This window comes from Muscardinus avellanarius, assembly GCF_963383645.1.
Source record: "Muscardinus avellanarius genome assembly, chromosome: 1".
NCBI classification, from domain to species: domain Eukaryota; kingdom Metazoa; phylum Chordata; class Mammalia; order Rodentia; family Gliridae; genus Muscardinus; species Muscardinus avellanarius.
In genome coordinates, this window is record NC_137786.1 from 208,354,967 (window position 1) to 208,378,530 (window position 23,564).

At 44.8% G+C, this 23,564-nt stretch overlaps 1 protein-coding gene across 4 annotated transcripts in view; it reads left to right on the forward strand.

Moving 5' to 3' along the window:
* Positions 1–16,313: 16,313 nt before the first annotated feature.
* EHF (ETS homologous factor) overlaps positions 16,314–23,564 on the forward strand; it is a gene marked incomplete at both ends in the record, with an annotated part of 20,104 nt that continues 12,853 nt past the window's right edge. For all 4 annotated transcript variants that reach the window (XM_080701101.1, XM_080701102.1, XM_080701103.1 and 1 more), the window contains 2 exons: positions 16,314–16,410; positions 22,873–23,118. In XM_080701101.1, the coding sequence (XP_080557227.1) occupies positions 16,314–16,410; positions 22,873–23,118 (343 nt within the window). The remainder of the gene's footprint in view (positions 16,411–22,872; positions 23,119–23,564) is intronic.

Here is a 23,564-nt window from a genome sequence, read left to right on the forward strand (position 1 = left end):
GGGGAAAAATTCTATAGCTTTTTAAATATATAAATTGTGGATGGTAGGCAGCAAGGAAATGGGATGATCCATGTTAATGGGGACCTTCAATACTGAACCTTATTTTGAGCTGACTGTAAACTATAACCCATAGAGGTCCCAAGGAAAACTTGGGATGGCATATAGCATGTTTCTATCTCTGTGTCCTGATGCCTGGCATATAGGCAGATAAAATGATACTCTCTAGGTAGATAACATCACTAACTGCAATTTCATATTACTGCTCACTCTTGAAATTCTTGGTGCTTATTGACCACTGCTGCTGAAGGCATTAACCTAATACTGACTTATTTTGCCTGGACATTGTGGGATTCGCCTCTTGATAAATTGTTCCAATGTTTTGGCCATGTGGAAGTGGTTTTTAGGGGCTAAATTGAATTAGCAGTTCTTGCTATTAGTAACATAGCCAGAATTCCTAACCTGGTGTCCTTGCATCTCTTGGTATCCATGGAGTTCAGGGACTCTGTGGACTTGGATAAGAAATAATTACTATTTGCAATAACCTCTACTTACAAGTTAACATTTTCTCTCAGTGTGAATATAAGCCAAACTCCTTATTAGTTTTACTTGTAGTTGTGACTATTAATAAGACACATCACAAACACTTTCTTATCATACTATACTTGTTGAATACATCTCAAAATATTAATATTCAACATTTTAGAAGTTATTAGAACTGTACTAGTTATTCTTATTAAGTGTGCTAGTAAAGTAACATATATTACTATACCACATTTGTTTTAAAAGGGATTTTGGTGGTAGGAATCATTGAAAAGGAGCCCATAGGCCTCAACAGATTGCAAAGTGGGTTTTTAGTACAAATAAAAGTTAAGAATGTCTAATTTGCAGCATTCTCTCACACATGGCTAATGAGGTGACTTCTGAACATCATTAGCTGATAGACAGTCTCCGCCTAAATAGGAAATTAGGTTTTTCCTGTCCATGGTCACTTTAGGGTTAGTGGAGAGACCTTGGCATCTTGAAGATGATAGTAACAGTAGTAATGGTAAAGAATGTGAGAGCTGTCATCGATTGGGTGGCTGCTATAGGCGGGATTATAGGTATGTTTGATAACATCCTTTCCCCAACATGGAAAGGTAGATTTGGGGGCAAAGACAAAAATGATCTTCCCACTGTTGGTGGTGATAGAGTCATGGTACAATGAAGGCAAAAGCTGGGACCGACTCTGCAGAGAGGGCCAGCTTCATGGGTGTGGAACCTGTGCAATTATGTAGGGCTTAGGGAGAACCTATGCTTGTTTTAATGTTCTACTATTATTGTCTTGAAATGCCTTATGAGTTTCCAAGGGGCTCTGCAGTTTCCTTTTGCACTGATTCCTGCTTTAATGTAGCTGGCCAGCTTCCGGATCTGGTGAAGTCATTTGAATGTGTGGCATTCCTGATGCTGGGAGTCTGGGAAGCTGGGGGAAAGACCTGTACATTCTTACCTTGCTTGTCTACCATACACTGGTGGAAAGCTTAGGCCTGTGGAAAAGGAAAGATGTAGTTGTAAGTTGAGTTGTGAGAGTTATGGTTTTGCCTGGGCTCCAAGGGTGTCCTTTGTCACAACTTGGGGAACAGCTGCCTCATCAACTGCAGGGGATTTGATTCCTGGATAACCCTTTCTGGCAGGGGGCCACTGGCCTTCTCAACTGGTTTTCATTTTTTTTTTTTTTAACTTTCCAGAGATGTTGCTACACAGCTCAAAGGAGAAGAAGAGCTAAGTCTGTTTTTGAGCCAGGTGTGGTGGCACATACGTGTAATCCTAGTACTTTGGACTCTGAGACAGTAGGATAGCAGGTTTGAGGCCAGCCTCAGCAACTTAGTGAGACACTTTCATAAAAAATAAAAAAATAAAAAAAAAAAAGGCTGCGGGACGTATCTCAGAGGTAAAATGCTCCTGGGTATAATCCCCAGTGTGTGTGTGTGTTTGTGTGTGTGTGTGTGTGTGTGTGTGTGTGTGTGTGTGCCTCCTTATCTGGAAGGCAAAATGAGAGCTGGTGTGTGTGGATTCTCCCATTCTTGTAGGAAGGCATTGAATAGGAGCTTTGCCTTCTTCTCTACTATCATTTAATGAATAATTGAACACAGAGAAAAACTACATTTTCTAAAGAGGAAGTTCTCTGACTTGTAAAAAAAAAAGCCAAACATTCTTTGCTTCTTAAGCTGCAAAGATGCTAATGGAATAAGCCTGATTAGGTTCTGTCTGCATTTTTTTTTTTTTGGCGGTACTGGGGTTCCTGGAAGCCCTTCTACCTCCGGGCTACACTTCCAGCTATTTTATATTTTTTATTTATTTGGAAAGAGGGTGGCTTAAGCCAGCGAGGCTAACTATGAACCTGTGCAATCCTCCTGTCTCCGCCTCCCAAGCACGGGGATTACAAGCGTGCACCACCACGCCCAGCTTCTGTCTGCATTTTAGAGTCAAGTTTTCATAAACTGTTTCAAGGTCTGAAACAGGGTTGTGGACACCGTGATGATAGAAGAAGGGAGAACTTTGCTAGATTTCTCTGAGTGTGGTATTCCCAACACAAGGGGATCTGTCCTCTGGACCTGTGTGTGATGCACAGATATCAGGAGCCTTCCAGAGAGGAGCCATCCTGCCTCGCCAGTTTTGAGCAGTTTTTGCCTTCACTATTACTGCTCTTTTAGCATGGCTAATAAGTCTGAGGTGGCTTCAAGCAACCACCTCAACCTCTGAGTCAGTCTGGGACTTTTAGCAGAAGCTGTGCTGAAGTTGTTTTGTTTTTGGTGCTGGGGATTGAACTCGGGGACTCACGCATGCTGAACACATGCTCTATCATGGAGCTACACACTCAACCTCTCAGACTAAAAATTTGAAGGGCTGTAAATTGGTAGTTCAGCAGCATCTGGACTGATGTGTGCTCAAGAATTTTCATATTAAGGCACAAGATGGGAGCTGTCATAAAGGATCTTGACTATCAAATTATAAGTATGAAGTCCTAAGATACAGCTCCTGTTTGGAAATTCAAGGGTCCATTTTCAAAGCTATGAAGAATCCTGCTGTTATTCCAACCCCTCCCCTAATACATTGACTCTATGACATCCAGTCTGAACACTAGATCTGTGTCTGGGTAAGTTGCTTCTCTCTCTTTCTCATCATCTGTAAAATGAGGACACAAGTGCTTATGTTTGGGTTTCTTGGAAGGATTAAGGAAGATAATTTGCATTAAGCCCAACTTAATTCATAACATGTAGCAAACAGTAAATATGAACTATCAGCACCGTCATAGTTTTTGTTGCTGCTTTGTAATTATACAGTTTGTGAGATTCCAATTTGGTAGCTGTTGATCTTTGCTGGGCTTGGACGTCTTGGTCTTTCCCTGGGAGGAACCGCGATTCTCAAATTGGTCAAATCCATCGCCTGGTGCATCCAACCCCTCCCAACCTCCACTCTCCACCCCTCACCTCCTCCACCCTTCCCGCATTCCTATGCACTTGGGCTTATTTATTTTTCAGTCAACTAAGGGTGTTGTTAAATCTTTTCTTCTTCTGTTGCCCGATTTGGTTGGAGGCTCTCCACTCCCTACCCTGCTCCCAGCAAGAATGCTGGGAGTGTTCAGTCAGCCATAGCCCTCCCCTGAGATCACCCTGTCTCAACATCCCTGGAGAAGCAATTTCTGGCACCATTAGAAAGCTGGGGGTCTGGCACTAATGAAGGCTTTTGGTCCAGGAAAGGCTGGTGGAAGGTATTTTTCTGGGGGAACAAAGCATGTTGCCTACGACTATGTTTTCTTTTCCAGCTTAAAAAGAAAGAGAGAGAAATGCGGATGCTTCCTGTGACTGCTTGTGTTGGAGGCTGGGCAATGATACCACTGCATAATGAGTGTTATTCATGATCTCCAGTTCAGTGATTCCTTTAGCTCTTTGTGGCCTGTTTTGGCCTTAGCTCATCATGTGATATTGACAAATTAATGAGAAATGAAAATAATCTTTTGAAGAGTAAGGTGGGGCTAGGATAGCTCAGCCAGCCGTGAGATTCTCTTGATGGAGTAACCATCACAAAACCTCTCTGCAAATGCTGTGTTCTGAGGCCAGAGTATTTGTTCAGCCTTCAGAGTGGCATACATAGAAGTAACCAGACATTACTGAATTTAGCAATTTGGGGATAGTGGCGATGACAGTCGAAGGAGGGCAGAAATTACACCTCATTCCTCTTAGTACCTTTCCACCGGGGATCCAGGACCTCATATCCCCTGGTGGAACACTAGTAAGTCTACACAGCTCACTTTGGGGGTAGATGTGGGAAGTTTCACTTCCAAAATGGGAAAGTGATGGTCCAGGGACTGGAGGGTTCAAATTCTTCTCTTTTCCCAGGGCTGGACATAGGGCTTCTGAAGGAGACTGAGACCGGGGCAGGGGTGCCCAAGTATCCACTTAGGGAGGTTACCCATAGACCACACCTCCTCCCTTAAACATCTTCACTTTCGGAAGTCAACCATTTGGAAGAGTGAGGTTTGGATTTCGATCACATCCCAGCAGCCCCTTCTTGGCCCTTGTTAATCTGAGTCATGATCTGAACCTAGGTTGGCTGGAGGCGGGCCATATCACTCTGCAGCCCTTGGACACTCCTCAGTGCCCCTGTGGAACCAGCCAATGGAAAAGTACAAGGGCTTCTGGCTTCTTGGCCCTGCCAGCTCCTGCCTACTTGATATGGCCTTTGATTCGGAGGGAGTGGGAGGGGAGCGTCCAAACTGAAAACGCAGGGTTTTCTTTGGTTTTTATAGGAAAAACAAATTGGCACCAATGCTCAGTCAAACCAGCTTAGGCTGTTTGGGCAGATGCCTTTCTTTGCTTTTTTCTGTTTATTTTCCAACAAATCAATGCTTAACTGTGTTGTTATCGGAGCAGAGCAACAGGTGCAAAAAAATAACTCTGCTGCCAACTCAAATGAAAAGGGAGGGCTTAAACCCTCTGGGAGGTATTCCGGAGATAACAGAAGCCCCTGCCAGCAACTGAATTAACAGCTCTGTTTACGGTGGGTTTTATGTTAACAACCTGATCCTAGCCCTCTGACACATAAACACACCATTGTCCTGGGACAGACATTCAGCCCTGCAGACAACCAACTGCTTTATTCTGCCCTAAGTGGAGATTGGTTTTGGCTGAGGCTGCTTTGTGAAACCCAGAAGTATTATCCTACCTGCCAGCTCCCTGTCTTAGCAGGGTTTTCTGTGGTGGCAAGACCTGGGGTTGCTGGAGAGAGGAGGGTCAGTCCTCTTTTTTATCGGGACTAGTTGGAATTCTTTTCAAGGTTGGTTATTTCCAAATGCCAGAGTAGGTGGCCTGGAGCTCTCTGCTCTTTTTACATTCCATCTCCAACAGGAGGTGGGGGATGAGCTCATAGGAGTTTGGAAAGAGCAATGATTATTTCAGAAGTGTGTCCTTGCTAACAGTTCATGAAGAAGGCCGTGTCTATGATCTGTTCACAGCATGCTTCTCGCACCTAGGGTAACACCAAGCAGTTGGTGGACATTCGATATATGAATATATTAATTGAAGATGGTGAATAAATATTTCTAATAGATGAACATGCATTTCTCGGGGATAGTTTCTCTCCACTGAAGGCTGAGATGTCAATTTTCTTAGGTATATGAGGGCTAAAATCCAGTTGGTTAAATGGTCTTTTGAAAACTAAGGTGAGGGTTGAATGGGGCTGGGATAGCTCAGCCAGCCATGAAATTCTCTTGATGGGGTAACTGTCATACAAAATAGAAATGCTGTGTTCTGAGGCCAGAGTGTTTGTTCAGCCTTCAGTGAGGCATTCATGTAAGTAAACAAACACTGCTGAATTTAATAATTTCGGGGTAATGGGCATTAGGAACTGTCTTATTTCAAACTGACAAAATAATGAAGTAATAGGTTCTCCAGAGACACACTGAGGCTTGAATTCTCCTGGTTGAATCTCTTGTCTCTTCCCTTACGAGGATTGTCTTGCATTTATGGGCATTTTCTTCAAGGATGATTTCTCTTAGAGGTAGTTATCTTGTGGTGGGAAATTGAGGGGAGGTGAGTGAGTGTGTAGACCAGAAATTCTCAACTGTGAGCATGCTCATGCATTAGTAAAGAGCGGTCCTTAGAAATAAAGACTTTGTTTCAGAGGTCTGGGTGGGACCTCAGGAAATTTCAAGTTTAGCCCCTCCTTGGATGATGGCAGTACAGTGGTCTATAGACCAAACTCTAAGAAGTAGCTATAAGACCTCTTTAGCCAAATAGGAAATGAAACATCATACAAGTAGTCCACTTCCCATTTCTGTGCCTTCATAAAAACTTACAAAGATCTATGGTTGCATTAAGTGAAGCCTTATTTTTGCTTTACCCTCTTTACTTGATAGCCATTTGGTTTTAGAATAGAGAAAGGGGGAGAGTGAGGAGACAGCTTTGGAGGTTCAGGGATGGTGCCTTCTAGGGCATACCCTTCCAGGCTGTAGTATATTTCCTGCCTCAGCTGCTGCTGGAGAGAACACAGCCCATCCTGGTTTTAATGTAGGAGAACAAAGTGTCACCCAAGCCAGGTAAGAGAGCCTCACCGGAATCTCTTAGCCCTTCCTTCGTGGGTGGGAATAAACTCATGTCTTCCAACTCTGTCTCTCTGACAAATTCTAATCTAACCTGAGTGCAAGAGAGATCTCTTAACATTCTGTGGTGTCTATAGATCTTCAGGGGTCGATGGACAATTTTTAGAGGGATTGGGGCTCACAGAACACACAGAAAACTGAAAGAGGTGCACATTATTGGTAGAAAGAGAGAGCCACCTCTTCTCTCGAGATCTCCAAAGGCTCTGTGACCTTCTAAGATTCAAAGAGCGCCCCCTCCTCAGTTGTCATATCTGAGCGGGATTGACAAAAGCCCGGAAGGTTATTTAAGTCAATCTCGTCTTTTGATCAACTTTGGTGCCTGTCTCTGTCAGTATGCACTATCTTGTCTGAGTCTGGCACCAACAATGATACAGATCAGCATAATGTGTATAGTTCCAGATGGCTTATAGTCAATAAAGTGTACCTGTATTGGATCCAGGCTTGGCCTTTCAATATAGCATGATTGGTCATGGAAGACGCTCAAGACCCCAGGAACAATACCAGGGGTAACATGAAATATCTTTTGGACACATTATAAAGGAATGAAACCACCTGTCACGTAATTGAAGAAGATCAAATACATTCCCCAAGCTTGATTCACATTTTGAATCATGTGTAAGAACACCAATTATCGTGTGTATTATGAGCAGCCACATTTCACACGTACTCAGATTTTCTTTTCTCTTGCTTGGGAGTAGTCCTTCTGAATGACAGTCATATTGAAACAGGAAGTCAGCAGGCTGTTGCAACATCCTTAGGGCAAATGCTGTGCATTCACCTGCGAGTCACTTTGATTAAGGACGGAGAATGATCTGGATGTCGCCATCATGCCAAAAGTCATTTGAGAGGTCTAATTGCTCTTCTGGCTAAAGGAGTAAAGTGTCTCATCGCTGCCAGCTCAGTGGCAGTTTGGGGACAATGTTGAATGAAGAGGGGAGCTGGGAAGAAGGCGAGGCCTCGACCCTCAGTTCCCTGGGGCTGGGGATAGGGAATGCAGGCACTAACCCTGCTTCAGATCTGTTTTGTGGCCCAGTCCTCTTTGGCAGCAGGACAGACCATGTTTTTGTTGTTAACTTGAGGTCTAATCCAGGCACAACACAAACAATTACAATTTATTTCTCAAGTGTAACATTAAAATAGCTTCATTGCACCATAGGGGGATCATTGATGTTATGTAGGTGTAAATGTATACGTATACAAGTACCTATGGATGAGTGTGTATTCATTTGCTTATTAGCTTGATAAAGGTGTGATACAGCAGAAGGGCATGGGGGATGCTTTGGTCACAAAGGGGTCTGGAGTAAGGAATGAGTCGAAGGCAGCTTTATTCTCTGACAAATCACCCTCTGTTCAATGGAGAGTAGCTAAGCTCCCAGAGTTTGTGGCCAGACATTCTGAGTTCAGATTTTCTTCTAACTCCAATTCTTGTTAAGCTGTGTAGCCTTGAACAAATTACCTAACCTTTCTGAGCCTCAGATAAGCCATCTCTTAAATGACATAAGGACTACTAGAGTCTTTCCACACACTGCATGAAATAATGCATTTTAAAACTATTAACACAGCCGGGCGTGGTGGCGCACGCTTGTAATCCCCGCGCTTGGGAGGCTGAAACAGGAGGATCGCACGGGTTCAAAGCCAGCCTCAGCTACTTAGTGAGGCTTTCAGCAACTTAGTGAGACCCTGTTTCCAAATAAAATATAAAAAAGGTCTGGGAGTATAGCCCGGAGGTAGAAAGCCTCTGGGTTCCACCCCCAGTACCACCAAAAAAAAAAAATAATAATAATAATAAATAAAACTATTAACACACAACTGGTGCATTTGAAGTGTTCAATAAGCTTTAGTTGCTATAACATAATATTGGCAGTTTCTATTATTTTTATAGCTTTCAGTCCTAGATTTTAGTATCCTGACCAGTGAGCAAAAGAAAGACTTGCTTCTCGCTGAGCAGGCCCAAGCTGGGTTTTGTGCATTTCTCCTGGGAGACTGTGTATTTCAGAAGAGAAACCAGTTGAGCAGTTGTGGGCTACCTTATGAATCCTGAGACTGGGCAGAGCCCCCTGGGTTTGAGCTGCCTGGCTCCAGCATCATTCCAGAGTCACGGGGGAGAGGGGAATCTCTTTCCCCTTGATTTTCTGTCTCTGTTAACCAAGTTCCTGACCCTACTCTTTGCAATAGCTGAGCATTCGGTGTGTGAAAGGACCTTGCAGGAAAGAGTAGCCCTTGGTCACACTCTGCAAGGCTTGCATTTCAAACACGCTGCCCAGTCCTTCCTTGCATCTGCACACCAGCCCTTGTGAGTGGGAATGTGAAGTCTGGGGTCACCCAGAGCCTGAGATGCACACCCTCCCACTGCTCTTGCAGCCTCAGGCACAGTGTGTCTGGTGATAGGAAGAGGAGCGGGAGGGATGACTTTCAGTCCCTTGGGCAAGAACTGTGCCCAGAGGAAAATAGCCTGGTGTTGTGAGCAGGGACCAGGACCTGCTGTTCAGCGCTCACAGGTCATGGTGCATCCACCCAGTAGCACCTGCACTGGGGGATGGGAAGGCAGGAGAGCCAGTCTGATGCTTGACTTCACCAGGCAGCTAGAATTGCAGAATCTTGTGCAGGTAATAAAGGTTTGAAGATTTACCTGAAATGAACTTGGCTCTCCATTTCCCTTTTTGGAGGTTTAAAGAAATAATACCAACAGCAACAATTATTAATATTATTATAACAACCAGCTAACATGTACCAAGCACTTACTCTGTGTCAAACACTTTTATAAGCACTTTACAGGAATTATTTCATTTTGTCTCTCAACAGCCCTTTTCATATGGTACTCATTTTATAAAGGAGGAAATTGAGGTCCAGAGAAGTCAAACAACTCGTCCAAATTTGTCCTAAGGAGTCAATTGGCCAAGCCAGGGTTTGAACCATGGCTGGCCAACTCTAGAGCCTGGTACTCTCTTACCATCACACTCTCCTGCCTCTGAGGCGTCCACCCCTACCCCCACAATGCCCCAAAGCCAATCAAGCCAGTTTAAAGAGAAACTAGTGGGCAAACCCCATCCTAGGAGCCAGTGTTGATTCTATACTTGCAAGAGTGAGGTGAGGTGCTGAGCCTTGTGCACACATTCTCATTCAACTCTATTTCTTTGCACTTTTGTCATGTGGGGAAACTGAGGCTGTAGACAGGATAGAACTCCCTCAACACAGCCACTGAGTCACGGCACCAAATTGTCAGTCTTCGCCACCTCCATCATGATCCCTTACGCTCTGAAGAATTGCCCTGGAGACACTGGCAAAGCGAGTTTGAGTTGCCATCTCCTGATGTCCTTGGACATGTCCTTCAGGCTCAGATCTAGTGGGATTCAGTCTCTGTGGTTAGGCGTTGCCTTCTCTAATGCAGCAGCAAGTTGAGAGGCTTTTAAACTCCAGGGTCAGGCCAAGTACCCCACTTGTTCTCCACCCCTTTGCATTCTCACCTGTGTGTGGTGGTCTCTGCACTGGCACTCCCCCCCCCCCCCAAGGAGAGTGCAAGGCTTTGATGAAGGCCTGGATGCCGAATGTGCTCCCGGGCTGCGGTTGTCTCTGTGGTGGTGGTACAGGAGCAGTTCAAGTTCTTAGCAGCTTTGGGCACCCTGAAAGCCAGTGCTTAGCCCTCAACAAAGGGGGGCAGAGGGGAGCCTCTCTCCCTCCAACACTCAGGCTGTGGCTGCTCAGCACCATCCTGGGCTTTCTTGCTGCACAGATAAGTTTCTGATTGGCTAAGCACTAGTGAGCCATAATTTTTAGGGCAGCTGGTGGCTCATCTTTGTAGGACCGTCGTTGTGAGTGGTTGACTAGGTCCTGGCTTGCAGCCTGGCATGAGGTGCTCATCTTAGCTTTAGTGTGTTGGATAGTTGGTCTGGCTCTTCTTTAAATGAAGTGTAGCTCTCTGTCCCCCAAACCATCAGTCTTACGAAGTGAAGTTATGGGCAAATGTGAAAATCTGGACTGTCGGTGGTGGGGGCGATGGAGTGAAATACTCTTCTCTCTGGTTATTTCTACCATGAAGTAGGAATAAGAGAATGTATAATGTAAAAAAATCCCCGCTGGATAATCCACATTTAATATCACTCTTTGGGTTTGATATAACATTTAGGTTTTTTTTTTTTTGTACGTACACAGTTTTTAATAGCCCCATTAATGATTTATACTCTATTTCCAGAATACATACAACCTGGGGAGACACAGAGGCGGCTCGATACCCAGTGTATTTTCTTAAAGCTCCACCGATTAGGCAATTGCTGTGTGTGTGTACTGGGCTGCGGACTCTAGTGTCTCTATGTTGTTAATCCTCTGCAAGCCTCTGTGGCAGGCGCTAATGCCATCTGTTTCCCAGGAGAGGAAATAGCAGCTCAGGAAGGCTAAGGGACAGCCCACGGTTGCCACACCAGTAAGAGCAGATCCTAAGCTCTCTGCCTCCGCAGGCTTCGCTTTGAACCACTGTACTCCACCAGGGGTGATTTTGTTCCAGGGGACCTTTAAAGGAGGGAGGAGTTGGTACTGTCACCTAGAGGGTGCGGCTATAAGTGCTGCTAAATGTTTAACAATGCCCAGGACCATCTGCCAAGAAATAATTTTGGAGCCCTACACGTCCTTTCATGTTTATTGAAGTACTATTTGTGGAGACAGAGGTGCCTGTAGATGGATAAATGGGTAGAAAACATATGGTACCAATATGATGGAAGATTGTTCAGCCATAAAAAAAGAACGAAATCCTATAATTTGTGGCAAATAATCCAACAGATCCTGTTTGATCTCATTTGCGGAAGCTAAAAAGTTGATCTCATAGAATAGAGAGAATAGAACTCTCTACTCTCATAGAGTAGAGAATAGAACAGAAGTCACTAGAGGCTAGATAGATAGAGAGAAAGGGAGCTCGAGAAAGCTTAGAAACCTAGTACCAAAATACAGCAAGATTAGAGGACTAGTGTTTTAAAGCACAGTAGGGTAAAATATAATCTAAAATAATTTATATTTCCAAGTAACTAGAAGAGAAGAATTCAAATGTTCCCAACAGATGGAAAAAGCAAATGCTTGAAAAGGTGGAAATATTGATTACCTTGATTTGATCATCATACATTGTATCCATGTATTAAATTATCATACTATTTGTACCCCATAAGTAAGCATAAATATTATGTGTTAGTTTAAAACCTTTTTTTAAAAAAAAGAGAGAATAATTCAGCTCTAAATTTCAGTGGTGGGGATACTGAGAAACTCTGTTTTTAACCACTTCCAGCATGGCTGAGGATATCTCAAGGGCTGATTTCCTCTTCCGGCCTAAGAAGAAAAGAACCGAGTCCTCTCAGCTTGCTTGGGCTATGCGGGGCACAACCGTTCTTACTTTAGCTTTGAGTTGAAGACTCAGTTTTAGAAAGTATAAAATGCATTAAAGGAACACTTTGAGAACTACTATTAAAAAAAGACAAGAAAAGCGATTTTTATTGTGGCTATGTGCTTGAGACTTAGATACCTTTAAACCCTCTGTATTATTTATCCTTCAAAGCAGCCTGTAGTCTTAGAGGAAGTCAGTTATTGCCCCCACCCAATTTTTAAACAAGTAAAGAAGCTGAGGTTCAGAAAGGTTAACATACTCAGGGTCACGTGGTAGAAGAGGGAACCTGGAATCTCACCGGGCTCTACTGCTTATACTTGATACTTTTTAAGGAAATAAGGAAAGCTATGTTGAAGGTAAAGTAGGGAGCTGAAGGCAGAGCATTAAATAATGCCCCTACTTTTTAATTAAAAGGGTTGCTCTTTATACCCCATAAAATAATCACTATATAGCATGGAAAGTCTAGAGTAGTCTCTTGGGTGTGGGTGCGCTGGTTATAATAGGGCTTTTTTACAGTTCTCTGGGCACATTTATTACCCATTATCTCATTTGATCTTTTCAACCGTCTTGGGAGGCTGTTGGAGGACAAATGTCCTCCATTTATCCCTTGAAAACTGGGCCTTGGAGGGGGATAGACTTGGCCAAAGGCCTTTGGCCGCAGCTGCTCACACCGAGGGTGCTCCCTGCAGCTCCCTGGTGGGTCCTCATTCTGGGTTTCTTTGCTCACAGGCCTGGGGGAGATGGTATGAACTCTGACTCACTAAGGGTTAAGCCACATAAACTCTTTTATGAGTGGTAACCATTTAATGTGCCTTATAAAAAAAAAGGGCCCCTCACCGCGCTGGCCGCTTTCCCTTGGAAAGGGGGTGCCGGCAGGGAACAGGGCTTGTGTTCACAGGCCAGCCAGCCTCGGGGATGGGCAGCGCCAGGCAGCCAGGACCCTGAGGTCCTAAAGGCTCCTCTGGGTGGTGGGCATAGTTCTAGATGCTTCTAGAAGGTTATAGTGAGGAATGACAGCTGTCCTGAGGAAAGGGGCTTGTGGACAAGTAGCCGCAGCTGAGAACTAACCTGAGACATTTACTGATTTTTTTTTTTTTTTTTAATTTAACCTGCTGAGTTCTCTTCATAACTGTGCGCCTGGCTTTCTCACGCGGCTTGTGCTTTGAGTTTGGCGTTGCTCCCATTTTGCAGGTGGAGAAAATGAAGATCAGGTTTTGGGCTAGACAGACTGGGAGCTCAAGGTCGTCTATGGTTAACAGGAGAACTGGAGTCTGAGCTCATGTCTCCCCACCAGCCAAGCCTGGGCACTTTGCCCCCACACCACACCACCCTGCCTTCTGCTAGTTAGGAAGCAGTCAATAAAACCCTGGAGCTGGCTGGGGAGGTGGCCCTTCATTGTCCCGGGCGTGTCTTGCTCCCACTGAAAGGGCCACTTTGAAACAGCCCTGCAGGTGAGCCTTATAAAAGAATTTCAGGGAAACCTTTCTCTAGCTGCACTCTCCAAGCCTGGAGGGCCAGTCCCTCCCCACGGAAGGGCTGGGCTCTGAGCTCCAGCCTTCGCAGGGTTAAACAGTAACCTTTCCACTGCTTGTGGTTTGAGCAAATGCTGCCAAGGAATAAGCTTGGCCTTGAGCAAACAAGAGACAGGGCCCTGCGCCCCTCTCCTCCGCCACCCCCTCTGCAACCAGGAGGGTTTCTTGTGCCTTGAAGTCCCAGACTGATTTCTTAGCTTCAGGGCAAATGCTGTAGAAGGCTGGGTGGGAAAATGTCTAGGTATTCTGAGAGAGAGAGAGAGAGAGAGAGAGAGAGAGAGAGAGAGAGAGAGAGAGAGAGAGAGAGAGAGAGAAATAAATAAAAGAGGTTTCCAGTAGGAAACTTAAGAATCAGTCTAGTTACTTTCTTTAAGTTTTCAGAGAAAAATCAGAGAAACTGAGACTTTCTGTTGTCTCTGGTTGAGGTCAGCTAGAAGGAGTGACTTTGCTCATCGCCTGCCCTACCCAGTCAGGTCCTGCTTTGTGCCATTGCTTCAGGTATAGATATTCATTTGATCTCCAGCTCATGTCCAGGCTAGATGGCTCATCTGCATTTTTTGTGTGTGTGGTTCTAGGGAATGGACCCAGGGGCATTCTACCTCCAAGCTACACCCCCAGCCCTATTTTTATTCTTTATTATTTTTGTGGGGTTCCTGGAAACCCTTCTACCTCTGGGCTACACTCCCAGACCTACTTTTTATATTTTTATTTGGAAACAGGGTCTCTTAAGCCAGCGAGGCTGGCTTCGAACCTGCTCCGTCCTCCTGTCTCTGCCTCCCAAGTGCGGGGATTACAAGCGTGTGCCACCACGCTCGACTTTATTCTTTATTTTGAAACAGGGCCTCACTAAGTTTGCTGGCCATGAAACCGGATCCTCCTGTCTCAGCCTCCAAATTACCAGGATTACAAGTGTGTGCCGCCATGCCTGGCTCATCTGCATTTTCTATGGGGGAAAACTGGGCTTTAGAGAGGTTAGGTAACTTGTGTGCGTTAGTATTAACTTGAGCTCCTTAAGGAGGAGAGGTGGGATCAACTCCATGTCTCCTGGCTTCAAAGCTCTCATAGGGCACCAAGATGTAGAATTCAGCTTTCCTGACCCTTACTCCACCCTAGGGTCCTATCTTATTATAATAAGCATCATTCCCAGACTCTCTGTCCTTCTCCACTTTCCACTTAGAATAGATTCAAGCCTAATTATTCACCAAGCAAAAATAACGATGGTGCTAATAATCATCATACATGTTGACGTCTAGCCTGGTTCAACCCTTAATCACTGCTCTACCCCTGGTGCCCACATCAGTGCCCAGCCCTTTGCTGGGCAGATAACTATTTGCTGCATAAACAAATAGATGAATGCACTTTTTACACCTTACTCAGGCCCCTTTTTTCCCTGGTCAGGCCCCACACAAGACCAAAGGAGTGGACACTCAATAGGGGAAGGGGGTGTCGAGGCTGGAGTTATTCTGGGGGCACAGTTTCAGTCTGCGAACACAGGTGACACCCGGGAATAGAGTTCTCCCAAACAGTCAGAAACATTTCTATGAAGTTGCTATCAACTCATGTCCCCACAAGAGCAGTTTATAAAGAGCAAGTAACTTTTACAGCCTCTGGGTAGTACTCAGTAGCCTGCTGTAAACAGCCTTCTCTTTATTTGAATGCACACACCCCTGGGGCTTTGTGGATAGGGATATCATAAATGTTATGCTATGAAGGGAATATTTCTTTTCTTTCTTTTTTCTTGTGTGTGTGTTGTTTTTTGTTTTTTGTTTTTTTTGTGTGTGGTAGTGATATCTAAACCAAGGGCACCCTACCAACTAAGCTATATCCCCAGCCCTTTTTGTTTTTAAGACAGGGTTTCATTAAGTTGCCCAGGCTGGTCTTGAACTTGCCATTCTCAGGAATTCCAAGTTTGTACCACCATGCCCAGCTGGAATAAATATTTTTTCATGATTTAAGAATTCTAAATAGGTCTATGGAAGCCAGTTCTTCTTCTGGGCCCCACAGATTGAGAGTGTGGTGGCATAAGCTTGTAATTCCAGTACTTGGGAAGCTGAGACAGGAGTATCAAGGTTCCTAAACAGCCTCAGCTACTTAGTGAGGCTGTCTGCAACTTAGTGTGACCTTGTTTCAAAAGCAAAGAATTAAAAGAGAGAGTTTAAAAAAAAAACAGTGTTTTGAGAGTCATCTTGAGGTCAGCTTCCAAGCCTGTTGAGTTCTCCAGGTATATAACAGGAGAAGAAAAGCTAATCATAATTTTACCAGAAAGAAAAAAAAAATTAATGTTCTTTACCAGAAAGGGGCAGTGCTTATCAGAGAAACCAAATGGTTCTTGATATTATCACAAGGGCAAAGATCTAAGGAGCTCAAGCAAAATCTGACTGAGGCCCATGGACAAGCAACCCAACCTGTGCCAGGTATCTGCAGGAGGAAACAAAAGTTACTGTTACTGGGTCCCCAGGTGTGGGCTGCTTGGGTGTGAGGACACACATGAACACCTGGTTTCAGGTGGAGTTCCCGCATAGGTGCTGGGTCTGCAACTTCATTGATTGAAATTCCACTCTGAATTTTCACTTTTGTAAAAGGCTTGGATGCCCTCCAGACTTCAGGTATTGCCTTGGCCTTCTGCTTCACTCCAGATCAGAGATTATTCATTTATGAATGGGTTGCTGTAAAAACTTGCCTCCTGCATAGGAAAATTGAACTTGGAAATTTTTAATGACTATGAGTTTTGCTTTGACTGAACAGGGATTGACGAATGGGCTGTCTGATCCTTTTTCAGATCATGATTCTGGAAGGAAGTGGTGTAATGAATCTCAACCCCAGCAACAGCCTCCTTCACCAGCAGCCGGCCTGGACGGATAGCTACTCCACGTGCAATGGTAAGGGACCGCGCAGCTGGTGTGTGCTGCTGCCCAGGGCATCTTCCCATTCTGTAATTATCCTCTTTACTTGATGCTTGGAAAGTACAGATTTTTTTCTTTCTTTCTTTCTTTTTTTTTTTTTTTTGCGGGTCTGGGGATGGAACCCAGGGGCATTTGACCTCTGAGCTACACGCCCTGCCCTATTTTTTATTCTTTATTTTGAAACCGGGTCTCACTGAGTGGCAGAGGGTCTCACTAAGTAGCTGAGGCTGTCTGCGAACCGTGATCCTCTGGTCTCAGCCTCCCGAATGCTGGTATTACAAGCGTGCGCCACCACACCTGGCTGGAAGGTACAGATTTTATTCAGCAGATATTTATTCAGCAGAGGACAGGGGAACCAGAGGGAAAATAGGAAAGTCGTCTTCTTTGTCTTCTTTGTGTGTGTGATCCTGGGGATACAATTCAGGGCCTTGCACATGCTAAGCACATACTCTACTACATACATGCTACATCCCTAGCATGGAGAAAACACTTAATGCCGAGGTTCTCTACAGGTTCTCAGGCTCCAGACAAAATCCCATTTGATATGTTCTATTGTCTCTTCCCCACATGTAGGCTTCCATGTTGGAAGTCTGGCAGCAAGGGTGACAGAATATGTCCCAGAAGGAAAAGCCCTATTGAGGCTCTCAACGGTGTTTTGCAGTGATATCAAGATAGGATAGGGGAGGTGTGTGTGAGTGTGTGTGTGTGTGTGTGTGTGTGTGTGTGTGTGTGTGTGTGTGAGATAATACATACACTGAAGCTTGGAGGTTAAGAATAAAAAGGGTTATAGCAGCTTAGTCTTTCTAGTTTATCTTCCAGTGACCTCCTTGTTTGAAAGGAGAGAAATTTGTTTCAAGACCAAGTGTTCTCCTTTAATGCTATAATACAATCTAGAACATATCGATTCACAGACAGAGAACCTAGTTTTTGGTTTAGGAGAGTCTGGTGATAGAGCCTGTGGTTTGCTGCAGAAGCTGAATGCAATGGAGTTGTTGCTGAATGAAGGACCCATAGTTTAGGCCGCCTGCAGGACATCCAACGACCCTGGGCTTAAGAAGCTCTGGACTTCCTCCTACCCCACACCAGTTATTAATTTCTCAGCCAGAGACTCTGCTGCTTTTATTTGCCTTGAAACATGGGCACAGCCTGTTGGTAAGCATGAGAAACAGGAGTGCTAAGGTAATGGGAGGGTGATATTCCTCCACAGGTAACTGGTCCATGTGGGATCCAGCTGATTTGGAAACCCAGCTAGTCTATGGTATAAAGTATGAATAGATGGCCTTTCTTTGTGTGTGTTACTGGGATTAAACCCAGGGGCATTCTACCAATGCCCTGTTTCGAAACAGGGTCTCACTAAGTTGCAGAGGGTCTTGCTAAGTTACTGAGGCTGGATGTGAACCTGTGATCCTCCTGTCTCAGCCTCCTCAGTACTGGGATTACAGGCATGCACCACCATGCCCAGTTGATAACCTTCCTTTTTGATCACCCGTGTCCCCAAACCGCTGCCCTCTCTGGGCAGTTAAAATTTACATTGTTGTTGTTGTAGGACTTAGATTCCTTTTAGAGACATGAAGGAAGCTTCCAAATAGAGCAAGAAGTGCTATTTGGGCATCCTTAAATCCCTGGACCCTTGACCACGACAGTGTTCCTCCTGTTCACTTTGGAGAAAACTGAAGTCATGAGTAATGTGCTTAGCAGGGGGTAGCATCTTGGGGCCACTTTTATTTCTTAAGTTTCAGAGGTCACAAAGAAGGCCCTACTAGATCAGGATTGAAGGAGAGAGGGAGGTCAACCAAATGACAGAGAGGATCAGAATTCATTGGATTTTCAGTGTTTCTCCTAAAATTTAGGAATCTGAAGAGTTCTCTAACTGATGACACATCTCCTCCAGACTTCAGTTAAGTTCTCTGGTTCTTCCAAGCTTGAATGGGATGTGATATTAAAATATATTGTGCAACCTAGATCATATTAATTCTTTTTTTTTTTTTTGTATGGTACTGAAGATGGAACCTAGGGGCATTCTACCTCTGAGCTACACCCTCAGCCCTATTTCTTATTCTTTATTTTGAAACAGGGTCTCACTGAGTGGCAAAGGGCCTTACTAAGTAGCCAAAGCTGTCTGTGAACCAGGGGCTTCCTGCTTCAGCCTCCTGAATGCTGGGGTTACAGTGTTTGCCACCACACTTGGCTTAGACCATATTAAATTTGTAGAAGAGATTTCCTCAGCCGGTCACAAGGCTGCTGAAAGTTATCTCTTGTTGGCAAATTCAGAGACATATAATCATAGCAACAGAACTGTTTTAGGGAAAACAAAGATCAAAGTCTTGTGGAGTTATAAAAACTATATCCAGTACCATAAAAAAAAACTATATCCCATTCCAAAGCAACTGTATTTGACACCGAGATAATTGGGAAGGGAATGCAGACACTTTGTCTAAGCTCCAGGTGCCTGCATTTTGGGGAACATTTTCTTTTTTGTTTTGTACTGGGAAATGAACCCAGGAGCATTCTACCTTTGAAATACAACCCCATCCCTATGTTTTTAACTTTGAAACAGGTTCTCTTAAAGTAATTGAGGCTTGTCTTGAGTCTGAAATCCTCCTGTCTCAGCCTCCCAAGTACTGGCATTACAGGCTTCTGTCACTATGCTCAACTCCATATAACTAGATTTTTGGACTAGATTATTCCCATCCTTGTTCCACTCCCATTTTTTGGCTTCCTCCTTAGGCCCAAGAGTCTAGGGCTAGGTTTGGTCATTAGGTGTGAGGAGTAAATCTAATCCTGGAGTACATGTAGATATTACCGATGGCGTTAACCTTTGTGTCTTAAGTGATGGTGACATCCTGCTCTTCTTGTCGTTTCTATGGTCTGGAAGCAGAGGATGGATTCTGAGGGGATGGGATTATGTTGGAAACATTCCCTCTTCCGCCTTTTCTCTGGGGCTTTTGAGGGCTGGGCCATGGGTGTTGTAGGAACCGAGCCTTTCAGAGCCCTGTGTCACCTTGTCAACTCTACAGGCCAGTGGCTCCTGTATCACGGCGGAGCATGTTAGGAATGCAGGAACTCAGGCCTCACTCCAGACCTGGCGAGTCAGACTCTGCACCCGAGCAATATCCCCTGGTGATCCACAATCACGTTAAAGTTTGAGATACACTGATCTAGCAGAACTTTGAAGGAACAGTTAGAGGCAGTTTTCTGGCAAATCTGTTTCCTCAGATGGGCATGGTGCTGCACACTTGTAATTCCAGTACTTGGGAGGCTGAGATGGGAGGATCGCAGGTTTGTGGCCTGCCTCAGCTATTTAGTGAGGCTCTCAGCAACTTAGTGAGACGCTGTTTCTAAATAAAGACTAAAAAAATAGGGCTGGGGGTATAGCTTGGAGGTAGAATGCCACTGGGTTCAATCCCTGGTATCACAAAATAAAAAAAAAAAAAGAAAAAATATAGAGCTGGGTGTGGTGGCGCACCCTTGTAATCCCAGCGTTTGGGAGGCTGAGACAGGAGGATTGCACAGGTTCGAAGCCAGCCTCAGCTACTTAGTGAGGCTCTCAGCAAATTAGTGAGACCCTGTTTCCAAAAAGTATTAAAAAATAGGTCTGGGAGTATAGCCAGGAGTAGAAAAACCCCTGAGTTCCACCCCTAGTACCACAAAAAAAAAAAAAAGAAAAATATATTTTTCAGAGGGACTAGAAGATGCCTCAACCCTGCAATATGGCCCCAAAGTTGGCTGTCTCTTCTCCCAGGTCTTGGGGCCAACTACATAATATTCTCTGAAGTGAGCACAGCAGAGTCATATACCTAGATGGTCAGCACATGCAGGCTCAGCAATATTTATTGACCTGAATAAACTCTACTTCTTCATTGAAGAATTATCTGAATTAAGCATCTTGTGAGTGCATCTCATGATGATTCCATATTATGGTATTATTTCTTTTGCAAAAAATCTATTGAATAAATATATAGTGAGCATCTTCTGCAAAATCTCTGAGGTAGTTTTCATGAGAGATATGAAGATGAGTGAGACAGAGTCTGTGAACTTCAGCATCCAGTTTACAAAGAAGAATCAGATGGCGCTTAGAGACCTATAAAAGAAAAGAAAGAAAAAAAAGCAGACCATGACAGATCCCACTGGCACAAGCATATCTCCTGGAGCTTCAGAGGACAGTAAACCCTTGAAGCAAGCTCAGGAAAGCAGGGATGGCATATGAGTGCTCAAATTTGAAATATAGCTTGGAACTCAACCAAAGTAAGAGGTGGAGTGCAGGCAAGCCTAAGAGAACAGCACAGAAGCCGGGCGTGGTGGCGCACGCTTGTAATCCCAGCATTTGGGAGGCTGAGACCAGAGGATCGCGGTTCGCAGACAGCCTCAGCTACTTAGTGAGGCCCTCTGCAACTCAGTGAGACCCGGTTTCAAAATAAAGATTAAAAAATAGGGCAGGGGGTATAGCTCGGAGGTCAAATGCCTCTGAGTTCCATCCCCAGACCTACAAAACAAACAACCCCCCCAAAAACAAAACAAAACAAAATAAAGAATAAAAAATAGGTCTGGGGGTGTAGCTTAGAGGCAGAACACCCCTGGATTCCATTCCTAGTACTGAAAAAAAAAATAGCACAGGAAAAATTATGAAAGCCATAGGTCACATGAGACTTCGTGAAGAGCCGCAGTGGTTGGCTTGTCCAATTTATACCTAATTTCAGTGCCTATTTGAGAGCTACTTAGTGTAACTGAGTCAGGAAGTGGAGTGAGAGCAGCTTTAAATACTGGTCAGGGATAGAGTGATGTCAGCACAGTTTGACCACTTGAGGGAAAAGCAAAGGTATCACAGAGAAAAGAGCATTGACTTCAGGCCTCATTGTTGGTTGAAAGTGGTGTGTGTGTGTGTGTGTGTGTGTGAGAGAGAGAGAGAGAGAGAGAGAGAGAGAGAGAGAGAGAGAGAGAGAGAGAGAGAAAATGGGGGAGAGAAAGACAATGAAGAGAGAAAGAAAACTACACCCAGCCCCCTGTATTTAATGATTCAGCATCTGCAGGTTCAACCAACCCTAAATCAAAAGAGCATGTAGACATGTACAGACTTTTTCTTGTCATCATTTTTTCCTCTTCCTTCTCCTTGTTTCTCCTTCTTCTTTTCTCTTTCCCCTTCCCCTGTCCTCCTCCTTCCTGGTCCTTCAGATTGAACCCAGAGACATTCTACCACTGAGCTACACCCCCAGACATAATTGCTTTTAAATTATGAAACTGGGTCTCACTAATTTGCAGAGAGCCTTGCTATCTTGCTAAGGCTGGCTGCAAACCTGTGATCCTCCTGTCTCGGCCTCCCAAGTACTGGGATCACAGGTGTGTGTCACCACGCCCAGCTCATTATTTCTTAAGTAATACAGTACAGCAACTTACATATCATTTATATCATATTAGGGATTGTAAGTCATCTAGAGATTATTTAAAAGATAGGTGAGGATATGTGTAGTTTGTATGCAGAAACCATGCCATTTTTATTTTGTTTTATTTTATTTTTTATTTTTTTGTGGGTTTGAGGATGGAACCCCGGGGCATTTGACCTCTGAGCTACACCCCTTGCCCTACTTTGTAATTCTTTATTTTGAAACAGCGTCTTACTGAGTTGTGAAGGGCCTCACTAAGTAGCTGAGGCTGTCCACGAACCACAATCCTCAGGTCCCAGTCTCCTGAATGCTGAGATTATAAGCATGTGCCACTATGCCTGGTGACACAATGGCATTTTATTTATTTTATTTTTATTTTTTTGGTGGCACTGGGGTTCTTGGAAACCCTTCTACCTCCAGGCTACACTCCCGGACCTATTATATATATATTTTTTATTTGGAAACAGGGTCTCTTAAGCCAGCACGGCTGGCTTCGAACCTGTGCGATCCTCCTCTCTCCGCCTCCCAAAGACGGGGATTATAAGCGTGCACCACCATGTCCGGCTACACCATGCCATTTTAGATGAAGGATTGAGCATCTGAGGATTTGGGTATCCTCTAATTGGGTATTCACAATTGGGAACCAGTTGTCTATGGATACTGAGGGACAACTGTGCTCAGGTGTGGATACTGAGCTAACAGGTTGTTGATACTATAGCAATGTTTTAGCTTTTTATAGGACTTGGGGTGGGGGAAGGTAGAACATGAGCTCAGAACACTTCAGGTCTTGTGTTTTTATCTAGTACCCAGGGATGAGTAGCATGCGAGGGAAGACATGAAAACGCAGAGGCTCAACCATTGCCCCACCACAGATGGAAAAAACCCCTGCATGTTACAAGTCTCTTTTCCAGAGCCCATCTCGTGTCCCAACCCCTCACTGACGCACACAGGCAGTGGTGGTTGCGTTGCCTGTGACCTCCGACAGCCAGCAGTGTATAGTCTGGAACAGCAGTGCCCAGGACCAACCACTGGCCACTCACGGCCACCTCCTGTTTTCCAGTTTCCAGCGGGTTCTTTGGAGGCCAATGGCATGAAATCCATCCTCAGTACTGGACCAAGTACCAGGTGTGGGAGTGGCTGCAGCACCTTTTGGACACCAACCAGCTGGATGCCAGCTGCATCCCTTTCCAGGAGTTCGACATCAACGGCGAGCACCTGTGCAGCATGAGTTTGCAGGAGTTCACCCGGGCGGCTGGCTCTGCGGGACAGCTTCTCTACAGCAACCTGCAGCATCTCAAGTGGAACGGTGACTATCTCTACCCCCTGCCCAGCTAGGGGGTGGCGGGGAGGCAAAGGGTTCAGCCGCTGGTCGGGCCCCTTGTCAGAGATGACAATGGATGGTCTCACCCCCAAATCACCAGTTCTCAACACAAGGAAGTAGAAGGGAGGAGAGAGGAGAGGAGGGAAGGCTGGGGTGCGGAGAGTATCTAATCTCTTGGAAGTGCTGATGTAATTTTACTCTCTTCTTATGGCCTATATGAGTTTTCAGGGAGACAAGGGCTGGCTGGGTATTCACAGAATACTTGCTACCCTTAGACGAACCCTTTGTTAACAGAGCTCAGTCATTTATTTCCCAGTTGTTTGCTTGTTAAAGATCATCAGGAGTTGGGTGTGGTGGTGCATGTGTAATCCCAGTCGTTGGGAGGCTGAGACGGGAGGATGGCAGGTTTGTAGGTAGTGTCAGTAACTTAG